The 12,848-nt window shown below is 42.3% G+C and overlaps 1 protein-coding gene across 2 annotated transcripts in view; it reads left to right on the forward strand.

The window, feature by feature from the left end:
- The first annotated feature begins 216 nt into the window (after window positions 1–216).
- The window catches only part of REEP6 (receptor accessory protein 6), a 254,556-nt gene continuing 241,924 nt past the window's right edge, over window positions 217–12,848 (forward strand). The window contains exon 1 of one of the 2 annotated variants that reach the window (XM_069646718.1): window positions 217–672. In XM_069646718.1, the coding sequence (XP_069502819.1) occupies window positions 558–672 (115 nt within the window). In that variant the 5' untranslated portion in view covers window positions 217–557. The remainder of the gene's footprint in view (window positions 673–12,848) is intronic. The other variant, XM_069646711.1, reaches the window with a different exon arrangement.

Below are 12,848 nucleotides of genomic sequence, written 5' to 3' on the forward strand. Positions count from 1 at the left end.
ATGTAACACAAGTACACTCCAGTCCCTCCCCTCTTTGCACTCAAGCCAAGCACACATGAGGTCTGCCTGCCACTTCGAATGAGGGCCCGATGCAGGGTCTAGCACACTAGACATACCCCTTTTTTTTAAGTTTCTCTCAATTATTGTAAGCAAGTAAAAGCCACCCCATGGGTCGTCAAATTACTGTACTTGAGTACCTCTCCTTTTGCAGTGCACGAACTAATCGCTCGCCCGTTTGGGGGAGGGGGGGAGGTTTGAGGGGGCATTACCGCGGTCACCTCGTGGCCTGTAACTTCACCCGAGCTCCCTTAGCGGCTGAACGCTTAGCCACGCCCCTCTCCACACACCTGACTATCTACGTCACTTCTTGGCCCCGCCCCTATTCCACAAGCCGCCGTCAGCGGTAACGGGATCAGTGGAGGCTGAGCTCGGAGAGTCTTGTACCCGGCGATCCTTGTAGTCAACTCACCGTGACGGGAACAGTAGAGTACCCCGGGCCTTGAAACTCGCCCACGGAACTTTTTTTAAACACAATCCTCAACGTTGCCGCCACAGACATGCCGACCGTCCGCGAGCGCATCCGCACTTTCCTGCACGGGGAGCACCTGCTGGGACGAATGCTGGCGAAGCTGGAGGCCAAGAGCGGGGTTAAGAGGGAGCACCTGGCGGCGGGTGAGTGCTGGTGGGAAGTGTGTGGCAGGTGAAGGAGCGCACAGGTGGTGGTGGGAGGGCCTTGGGGGGAGAGGGTGGCGGTCGGTTGTTGAAGAGGGAGACCTGACGGTCGGCAGCTGATGGGAGAGGGAACTCCTAGCGGTAGTGACATCGGTGCTAAAGTAATCAGATTATTCAGTGTCACGTGATACCTACCCCAATCCAAACCAGCATGCAAAATGTGGTCTTGTTAACAGCAATGGCACAATCTGTATGTACTTCGACGCCTACATTGATTTGTTAATTGAAAGTTCGGGAAAGTGGAGTCGCAGAGAGTGACTCTTGTGCATCTACGACTGGAGAACTACCGGCGGCCCTCAAATCCCGCACACCCGAAGGAGACTGTCGTTTTATTGTGGCTCCCTCAGACGTTCCTCTCGTCTTTCTTTACGAAACTGAAGGTTTTAACGCGCCCACCACGACATCCACTTCTGGGTGCTTTTCATTTTACAAGGAGGCGGCGTCTTTCTGCTTTTGCGTTTCATCAAAAGGTGCAACAAGGAATATGCTCAGGACGCTCTGTTTGGACTTGGGCCTAGTTGTTCGTACCTGCTGGCTCCATGAGATTATATGTTACTGATTTACTTAGGTTATCAGATGTCGCTGGTATGAGCGTCGCGTGGTGCACAGAGGACGAGGTGTCCTAGTTTCAGGCCATCAATGGCGGCTCAGTGGTTTAGTGCCTTACCCTGAATTAATGAGTGATGGTTCACACACTGAATAACAGGTATAGAAGAGGGTGAGGGAGGATAACCGTATTGTGGCATTTGGGGGGGGGGGGGTTGTTGTGGTGGCATGCGGTGTGTGGAATTAGATTCGACAAACATTGTAAATCCTGACCCCTAATCCCATCACAGATCTGTACCCTAGACAGACCCAGACGTGAGCTCCATGCAGAGATTAAATGCTTCTGTCGGACCATGGATTTAGCGCACTCGTGCTGTCTCGGTTTAGGGCTTTAGTATCGGTATGGTGGGGAACTGTAAAAACATGCGATTTTAAATACCTCCAATGAATTGGGATGGCTACGGCCTAGGCAGGTTGGGACTGATTTATAGAGAAACAAGCGAATTCCCGAACTGCAGGCACAGCATGCTAGTGGGTGCTAGCATTTTGAGACAAATACCGATTTTTGGGCCAAGAAATCTGCGAGTTTGTTAATTTACTGTGCAACTCGTAGGTTTTGACCAGTTTTATTGAGCAAATATTCTTTAAACTACACGTTTCACCCCAAAACTCTACTGTGGGTACTGCTCAAACAGTCTGTCACGAAAGGAATGGATTGCTATTTGAAACTATGGGACACTTATTCACTGGTTTTGGGGCCATTTTCCGAGCCTGGGCATAGTGACAAAGACCATTTGCAGTGCACCATGAGCTACTTTCTGTGCACGCCATGCAGTAAATAATCTATGCAATCCTGATTTATGATTGGGTGGAATTTAATTTAAAAATAGGGGGTGTTTAAGGGCACAGGACATTGGCTACTTGTGTGGATGCTTTTGTTCTAAAATGCAGATTGCTGACATTTGTTTTGAGTGCTACGTGTTGTGCCTGTTCCATGAAAGGCACGATGGGCAACTAAGGCCTTGGGATCTGGGTAAAAAGACGAATTGGTGTGAGTGTATGCCCATAAACAACTTAACATTAATGTTATCTATGAAATGTTCATTTTGGATTTACTACAATCTGGATTTCGTACCAAAAGCACACTGAAACTGCAATCACCACATCTGCCTTTGACACTGTTGTTCTTCCATCCTTCGTCCCCTATGCTTCAAGGACACCATACTTAACTGGTTGATGTCTTATCTCTGACCACTCCTTCTCCATCTATTAGACTTGCTTTCACGGCGAGCACGTTGCCGCTGAGCTATGCTCCCGGGACAAATTTTGTTTCCTATGTCACTAAGCATGTAATGTTGTTTAGAACATTTAACATTAATTCAATTAACAATTCTAACGCATTGTAAAATTGGTGGGAATTGAACACATATTTTCACAAGACTGTGCAAGAAGGCAAAGAGAGGGGGGGGGGGACAAACACAGGTAAGTAATGTTTATATACTTGCCTAAACATCAATAGTGCTTCAGATGTAAAATTCTTTAAGAACCATAGGTCCCTGGGAGATATTTGTTTACCCTGAAAAGTGAGTTATTAGTCCATTATATAGGTATAGGCATTATACTTCAGAGCCCATCGTTTCACAAGTGTGACTCCTGTGAATTGAACAATTCAAATTCACATTTTAATGGGAAGGAAAGGTGTAACACACAAAAGCTGTATCATTAAGAAAAATATTTTTATTATAGAAAAAAGACATAATTCTCATTAAAGCTGTGTTAAATAATAAACAGATTAAGGAACAACCTTAAAACCAGGTTATCAAAAAACAGGACGATTACATACACAACATCAATGTAAAATGAAAAAACAACCATTCCACATTAACTCTAAAAACGTTTAACGTACAAAATTCATTTGTTGCATTCTACATATAACCCAACATGTTTCTGTCTGTTGACTCTCAGATGTCTGACATTCATCCGGGGTAGCTCTTCTTGAAATTCTACAATAATCGTCCCCTCCAGTCCTGGTGGGCATGGATCTGAACTTGATCCTTAATACATATAAAAAAAACATAACCACATTAAAAAAATTTGTGTGCACCAAAAATTCCCAAGATTTACCTACTCTTAATGTCATATGCCAACATTGCACAAACACGGTAGCCTGACTTAATAAGGCCACTCGTACCTAGTTTCCATTCGGGAACCCTTAGCACCAAGAATCTGCTGTAAAAATATATACCTTGGGATCTGTGTATTCCAAGGATCCAATGTAGCCAGTTATACAATTGCATCCAGCCGGATTTCAGCCGCTTATAATAATAATCCTTTTCAATGGATATTGAGTAAGAACACACTAGAGAAGAAACAGACACACTGTGTCACACTATAATCATACAGAGTGTAAAAAGTCAAACAACCCCTAGAAGCATACTTGTACATACCTTGAAAGGTGCGGTAGCCAGATGTGTTCCCAAAAGAGAGTAAACATTTGAAGAAAGTAATAGGTCTTTCCTTGGATCGGCCACTGTCGAGTTCTGTTAAACGCAGTAAGAAATAATCAAACACTGTGTTCACCAAGGGTTTTATTTAAACACACAGCCATCAGCCTTTCTACATTTTTCCTACAACTCCAAAACCAAGAGAAAGAGCACATAAATGATCTACAATGTGCATCCCCAAATAAAGGCATGTACGCCAATAGTGAGCCTCAATATGTACATCCTGTGCCCGAGCTCAATGTTATTTAGCCCAGAAACACGTCTCCATGTAGCCTAACATAGTAACTTGCTACAACCTGCTGAGCCTCCGTATAGTGTTTAACCCAAAAAACGTCTCTAAACCACCTGTCAAATGTTATTAAACTACGTGCCGCCTCCAACGTACAATTTCACTCAGTTTGAAAACTACACATGCACACTATGCTCCATACTTATGAGCCTCTAAATATTGTTTAGCTCAAAGGCGCATCACCATACTGCCTAGCAGTATTCTTAAAATAGGTGCTGCAAAAGCCTGCATGAATGTCTGTCGCCCCAGACAGTGAAAACAGTAGGTCCATGTAACGGACCTTGCTGTGGGGATTGTTTTGCTTTGATTTGACCTCTTTGTACTGCTACTCCTGTAAATTGACCACGAAATAGGGACATGTTTTAATACAGACATTGTTACTTTTTCATGGAGTTGTGCATCCTGACAGAACCAGAAGTTGCTGCTATTGCATAGGAGTTTTGGTTTACCTTTCACTACTTGTGATTGTCTCACGCTAGATGTGAAGTATTTCCTTTTCGATGTGTGGTTCCCAACGATGGTCTAGAAAAACAATGCAGTGAAACAGTTACTAGGCCCTCCAAGAAACCTGGATTTTAGCAGAACCAACTTGGCCAGAGTATTAAATATAATGGATTCCTTCCCTATATCACGGGAAGAGCAGACCATTTGCGGGGCTGCTTACTGCAGTAAAATTGAACATAAATGGCACCTTAACAGCATGGGCATCTCCCCACCCATGCATCCAATTGGCAACACTGACATGGTCGGAAGGCAATGCGGTGAGATCTCAAATGGCCATACTTAACCTATAATGGAATCCAGCAATGATAAGACACATTTGTTTTAAGTTTAGTAAGGAAAATGTTAGATCTGATTGCTTTGAACAGTGAGATCAACCTGACTCATTGTAGGCAATCTCAACATAAAGTCCATTGGAATTTATCAACCCATGCTCGACTGTGGCTGAACCTAATGAAGGAAAGGAATTTTCTAATGTTAAATGGAACATCGCAACCCCCTCATCCCATCCATCCTACATGGGCGAGAGAATCCTCTGTGGCAATCTTAGACTATGCATTTATATCGGAACATGCACTCAATAGGCTGGCTGATTTTGCTGACAGTGGCGAGTCAACATAATATTCTAGAGATTACATGGCCAACACAAATAAGGAAAAGAGATGAATAATACAAGTACCCTTAGAAATCAAGGGGAGGAATAGAGTTAAATGGACAGCATTCACACGAGGTAATTTAACGAAAGCCTTATAAAATGACCTTAACACATATCCTATAAGGACACCTGCATATACTGAAACACATATTTTTTTTTTAAACATTTCTTTACTTTTTTTGAATTGGGCACAGCGAATGGGTCTCCCGGTGCAGATGTCTCTCAAATATTCTTTTGATCCATTTGTTAAGGCCATGAAAAGTCAGGAGGCATTTAATATAGCAAATTAAACAAGCCAAATCTCCTAATATGAAATATATGATAAGCAACATTCGTACAATATTTAAAAACCGTATGTGACAACATAAAGAAAAGACAATTCAAATAGCCGGAGAGCACATGTTATCAGCCATTGCATCCAAGTCTGGCTATCAGATATGGAGACTGCTAAAAGATGCCACATGTCTCATCATTGGCACTACTGAATGTTATTAGCGCAGAGACCTGTATATCGCATTTCACAGCTACATTTGCAGTGTGTGCTGTAATAAGTGAAGAAGCAGAGACCGGGACCTCTAATTTGAAAACATTGTCATTTGAGCAGCATGACATATTCATCATGACATATTCATGCAAATTAAGATTGAGCAAATCTTGGGTGCCGGGGCCCAATGGATTATCGAATATGATGCTTAAATCAAATCCGCACGGTTGGGCGCAGATATTGAATCTGATTTTTCAAATAATCATTATGGGACATATTCCAGAGTTGTGGAAAACATCAATAATTATTCAACAAAGGCAATATAAAAGATCCATCAAACTACCGCCCAATTGCCGTTCTTGATATACCGGGAAAAATGTTTGCGCGTTTAATCCTTAGAGACCTCACAAGGTGGTTGAAGTCGGAATTACATCTAGCTATCTCTCAAACTGGTTTTATAGCAGGTCTAGGTACCCCCATTAACCTATTATTCTGACTGCCATTAAACACCTTGCATTGAAAACCAAACAAAACGTATATTTAGCGTTTATTGACTTCAAGCAAGTGTTTCATTCAATATCTAGAGAATTGCTATGGGAAAAATGTAAAAGTGCAAAATGCCCAACTGACCTCTTTTTTTAAAAATATTTAATTCAACAGTTTTACAATAATACCTCCATTAGAGTTGAATTGAACCATGAAGGTTTAATAACCAGTTTTATTCCACCTTACCACGGTTTAAAACAAGAATGCACGCTGGCATCCACACTATTCAACTTTTATATTCATGATCTAAACGTTGCTTTGAATGCGTCCTGTTCCTTTTCACCAAAAGTAGACGAAACTGTTACCTGATGGCTTCTCTATGCAGACCATTTAGTTATCAATCAAACACAAATCTGATTGTGATGCTTTACAAAATTATGCAAAGAGAAACCTTCTGACAATAAATATAGCTAAATTGTTCTAATACTATCAGCCTTTAAAAGCAAACAAAATTTCAAATATAAATGGCATTATAGGCAATGGGCGTTTGAAACCAATTAGTGAGTTTTGTCATCTAGGCCTTAACATCCAGGATAATAACTGTGTCATACCATGTAAGAAAGAAATGAAGCTTAAAATGGACAATCTAACATCACAAGCTAAAATAATACAAAGCAAGTATGGAACATTTTCCTGTAAACCAATTTGAATCTATTACACGCAGAAAGTAGTTCATATATTTATATATGGAGCTCCAATCAAAACTACCCACTAATCGACTGAAATGGGACTACCCTGAAGGAGTTGGAAAACATTATTAGGACTTCCGAAAAGTGTACCACTTCAGATCATCCGATTTGAATTAGGATTGACTTCGCTTAGAACGATGGTGGAATGGCAAACACTAGGGCTTTATAGAAAATGTCTAATGCACCTGGAATATGGAATAACTTTAATCCCTAAAAGTGCATTGGCTTTGGAAAGTAAACATGACAAGTCACTAAATTCTTGGAAGAATCGCTGTTTGTCTAGCATAGAAAAAGCGAATATTGAAGAAAATGTGTTGATGGACGAGCCTAATCGGGCAAAAGTCAATCAGTCTGAATGGATTAGTCTTTGGGAGCATTGCCAAAAGTATAGAATCGCGATAAATGGCAATTTTGTGGTAAAAGCTATAAAGCAAGTCCAAATCTTCTAACATTCCCTGACCCTAAATATCATGGCGCATTAATGCAGATTCGTTTAGACCTATGGCCTACCAAAGCAGAAATAGCATTGAGAGCCAAAGACACTGGTCAGTATCGTTTTTGTAATGACTCATCACCAATTGAACATTTGGAACATCTTTTTGTAGCCTGTCCAGGTTTAACCCAACTAAGCAAAGACATTTTTTATAAATTCTTCCAAGACTATAGACTATTGGCACAAAAGCAAATGTGATGGAAAACATTCAGTGCTACTCAAATATCATTGAACACGGCGTCCGCATACCTTTTGCAAAAATGGGAATTATAAAACAAGAGTGATGGAAGGAATAGGAAATATTGATTGCCAATTGATGATCAGGATCCTTGCTTTAAAAGTTGAGATACATTAGTGTATCAATGATATCCTCACACATCAAATTAGATTTGTAGGTTGTTTAAGACTTGCTGGAAGTCTTTGAAATGACTGGAAAGTCTTTTAGTAGAAATGTCATACTTTTGAGGTTTTTAAACGATAGGAATAGAACAAGAATGATGCTGTAAATAAGATGAATCGGAAGATATATTTTAAAGATGTTATTAATCTAATGTAAATAATAAGAATGTAACAAGTGGTAAAAGGGGTGTCCCCTTTTTATTTATGTTCATGCAGTTTTCATATTGTATCTGTAATGAAACCAACCCAAAGTTAGGGCCTCTGAAGTTCTTCGTGTTCCTATTGTTCCATGGAGGGTTAATAATATGCTTACCATAAGTTAGATGTTGTTGCATTCAGCCGTGTCTGGCGCACCACGTGGATATTCGCAGATGCCATTTTTACATATCCAAAGTGTGATGACATATGTAGAATATATAATGTCATCCGGAGGGGCATTCCACAATCTGATTAAGGTCACCAACCGGATTACTAACTTCCAAATTTGTTTAGTGATTTCCATGGTGCATCGTAGAACAAAGAGCATCCTCTGGTGGATGGTGGGCGTGCCTTACACTTGGAGTTCGTGCCAAGGAAAGGGATATTTATTGTTTGCTTGTTAGGCGCTTATACAGGAAATACATTTTGTTTCAAAGCGCTAAAAGGGAAGCGGGGTGGGACCATGGGAGAGCGGTACAATTAAATACAAAAAATACAGAGGGGAAAGGGACCACCAAACCTACTATGCATTGGGAGTATTTGGAACGTGCAATGTGTCATGGTGACCTAATTAAATAGTCAACACGTGTTGGCTGTGTTTTTCACATTGATTATACTTATTGATGAAAATCGGACACTGCATATAATATATAGTATTGAATTATAAATCAAGCCTTGAAATCGCAATATTCCCTTATGTTGGACTAGATTAGTGTCAGGATATATTAAAACTGATCTAGCACGACAGTGCCGTAGCAAATGCAATGTACTGCACTCACCAACCCACGTTTACCAGTCTGCTCCTCTTCTGCATCTGCTCTGCCTACATCCCCATGGACACCTGCCAGCAGGCACCACATGCAGACGAATTAGTCATACCTGGGCTCTCGATGATCACTGGGAGTCATGTCCGGCGACCCCTGGGTTTTCGCCAAAGGGAAAACCTCGATCTTGTGAACAATTCGTCAATGGACTCTTCAGGTAGATTTCCACTGCACGAGACTCGATCCAGCAACCCGCCCGTCCTGGGCATGCACTGCAGGGTTTATACATTAAAGCACCCGCGACGTTCTATGGGAGGAGCTCTTCAGGCATAACATGGTATTAACAGGTAACAATTTTTCTACACGTTATTTATGGTTCACGGAATGCAATCCATAGACACTTACAGCGTTCTCACGTCTGGGTGAGCAAACCTTGCAACAAAAGGAAGACATTCTATGACACAGTTGAGTAATTCTGCAGTGCATGCACTTCCACCGTTCTCACAAGGTTCAAACTGCCTAATGTTGCTATAGCCGCTTTGCCTGGTGAGGCAGTACTCTAAAACACACTTAGTCCTTGCTTCTGATGCACTTAGCGTTACTAAGTGGGCAGCATCTCGCAATACTCAAGTAAGCACTCTTAGGACATGCGCATAATGATATAGGAGGCAGTTATGGCAATGTGGCAACGATTAACATGGCTATTGTGAATCTAGCAAATGGATTACCGAACCTGTAAAAATATCCTGGCACTAAACGGTTCATTGCTAATTATTGCTATGGGTGTCGTAGTGAGAGAAGGGATGCACGAAGGATATTTTGCCTCGCAAATCCGCTCCATGTGACCCAACCAGTCACCCGAAGGCCACTCTGCCTCGACTTCCCACTTGCTCGCCATGTCCCCAAAATCTCATAAAAGGCTCCAGACCCTCCACAGCACCCAGCTGCCAAATAGTGCTTAATTGAGGTCTCTTAAGAGCCCAGCAAGCGCAGCAATTCAATATGGCTAGAGACTATGAAACTGAAAAACCAGTAACCGAGATCCTACTCAATACCACAGCCACTTAGCTATCCAGTGGTACACCCTCAATGTGTCTGCACTGTAATTCGAGTTCAAAGCAATCAGAAAAAAGTATGGTGGTAATACTGAAGCCTAAGCCTCCTATTCAGTGCTACCACCCCTACTGCCTGGGAAAGCAGCTGGAGAAATCCAATCCCTAGCCCAGCTTTAGTCGGCTAGCGTCCCACTAACTCTACCACATGCCTAGGTGTGATTGCTCTGCCCTGTTTCCGCTGTTTACTGATTATCCATTGCAAAAAAGTCTCTAGCTCCCTCCATTGCTGGAATGCCCGGCTCTTTTCTGCTTGCCAAAATTAACGCTGGCTCCTACCTGCCACGTGCTCTCACCAGCAATAAGGCTCGACTGGTCTACCAAAGCCTGTGCCAGTGAGGCACCCAGCTTCCGCTCCAACCAGCAACTTTCATGCGAATTCCACCTCCGCTGCGTTTAAAGCCCCACCTCATGCCCCATTAAGGTTCTTCATCCCCCTTATTGCCGACAGCGTCTGGCTCACACCGACCCTCCAAGGACAAGGCCAAAAGCCTGCGAGAGCCTTTGCCTCCGTTTTACAGGTGTTTAGCTGTTGGGGAAATCTAGCGCAGACAATCTGGATCATTAAAGCCAGCCAGTCTGCTTGTCGATTGTGGAGTCTTTGTTTGCGTTCAGCCAGTCTCTCCCTGCATGCAATCATTTACAACCACAACTAATCCTGTGTGTTTCAGTATCAATTAGAAAGGTATTTGTATAGCACCTACCATTTTTATGGCTTCAAAGCGCTTCAGTGTGGAAGGCCCTCTGGGGAAAATTGTAGTTTGTGCAAACATGAAAATAAAGGGCAGGCTTATTGGAGTAGAAATGTTTTCTGTTGGATACCAATGTGATGACGGTAATGCATAGCCATCTGTATAGTAACTACCACCTAAGGCTCGGCCCTATTTACCAGCCCGCCGCCGCCCCCAGACACCCACGCGAGTACCTGTATATCTATTAACCATTTTCACTACTTATGCACCATTGTCATGTAGCGCACGGATACGTTGAAGGTTTTTCAAGTACCGGATTCTGTCCCCACAACATATTAATTGCCAGAAGTAATGGATTGATGATCAGTGCTCCTATTTTAGTAGGTGTTTTGGTGAGTTCATGGAGTGTGTTTAAAATGGTCAACTGGATATGTCTCCCTAATGTGTGGTAACCGCAACTTTTCAGCTTCAGTGTCAACGGTTATTGCCTTTGAGAGAACATGTCCACTGTCGTCAGCATTTTATGAATTCCAAAGTTGATTGATCTTGCCTCTTATTGATCTTGCCTCTTATGTATGTCTGCTGGACAAAGAAAAGCTGAAATGCCATCTCTCTTCAATCGGGTTTAATAGATTCCATTCCAGGTCTAATAGATTACATTCCTTTTACCCGCAGTCCAGTTCGCCTTCTAGTGTCCAGGTCTGTCAAATGCCATTTACTTTCCTAAACTGAGTTTACAGTAGCCCGGATGGCTTTCCGAATGGTCAATAGAGGGCATTGTGGATGTTATGCCCCTCATGGGGTTACCAGTGATCTATATGTTCTCGAGTATGGTCTTCTGTCAAAGACACCAAGATGAGTACTATTGCATTAACCATTATTTAATATTTTCCATTTCTGTAATCAGATAACCATTAATTTGAAGACCTGACATCCTCATACATTGTGAAGAGCCAAGTGAACACAACTTTGGTTGTGCGGGGAAAAGCCAGATAACATCTTTGTCCTTATTGACAACACACTTATATTTGTGACGGCTGGTGTGACCTTTTTCAGTACAATTTCTGTATGCACAAGTTTGTTGCAAGGGAGCCAAGACAAATTCAGGGGGTTATCAGTTTCGTTGGTGTCCCTCCTCCACCTTGTACTGCTCTGTGCCTTTGCAGGCTCCCCCATAATGGTTATATGGGTAGAGGTTGCCGCCTAGGTGCCCCTTATTGATGAGCTACTCTGCATCCTGGGACTTAAAACCACACCCTGGTACTTCTAGAGCCCTCTACTGTGCCCATTTGAAGTGGCATTATTGATTTTGTGCCAAGGAACTCTTCCATTTTGTGCCCAATCCAAAAACCTTGGCAGACCTTTATTTGCATGGGAGTCTGGAGACCACATATGAAAAATCTTAACGCAGTCTGCCACCTCGCACATGATGCTGCCTTAAAGGCACCAATAATGTGCATGTATCCGCCCAGAAATCTCAGACCAGTATATGATCCCTCTAAGTTTCCTTGTTTGAACAGACTGGACAAAAAATGCCACTCGTGCACTATATCAGTTGAAATTGATGAGTTCTCCTGCCAGGCACTAGCCAGGTTTATGGTCAAGAAGTCTTGATCGTATCTTGGGAGGGGGGCCTGATTTCTGATTGCAGAGGGTCACTTAATAGGAGGAACTGGGACTTTAAATTCGTACTCGTATTGCTCGTGCTATATTATCCGTTTGCAGTCCTAATCTTGACAGTCAACGTAAAGCAAGGTTTGAATTTCGAGACCCCACATCTCTACATGCTTTGACTTGTATTGATTTGTGTTGGCTGTGGTGTGTTTCCGTGTTTTAGGTTGTGTGGGGCAAGTGGTGGCATATACGAGACTTCCTTTGCTTATGAATTCTTAAAGGTTGTGTTTTATGGACGTATTAATGGCCATTTAGGGAGGGAAGAGGACAAGAAGAAACAGATTTAATAATTCTTCGATTACTTACATTTTTCAGGCAGATTATAATTTTTAGCTTCTTGGTAAACATTTTATTTGGGTCTGTTTTGGTATATTTAAAGTGTTTGTTATGTTGCGCTTATAACGTGCCGTAGCCCACAGGCATCGGGGCGCACGTATATCGAACGACAACAGATGGACAATGCTAACAAATCATGTACAGGGGAAAGGCTAGCGACTTTGAAGGGCGCTATGCACAGATGCATTGTTTTTCCCGGTCTAGTCTGACCGAACCTTCTAAAATAGTGGAAGT

Source organism: Ambystoma mexicanum, chromosome 1p (assembly GCF_040938575.1).
Source record: "Ambystoma mexicanum isolate Mex_15411 chromosome 1p, UKY_AmexF1_1, whole genome shotgun sequence".
Taxonomy (NCBI): Eukaryota; Metazoa; Chordata; class Amphibia; order Caudata; family Ambystomatidae; genus Ambystoma; species Ambystoma mexicanum.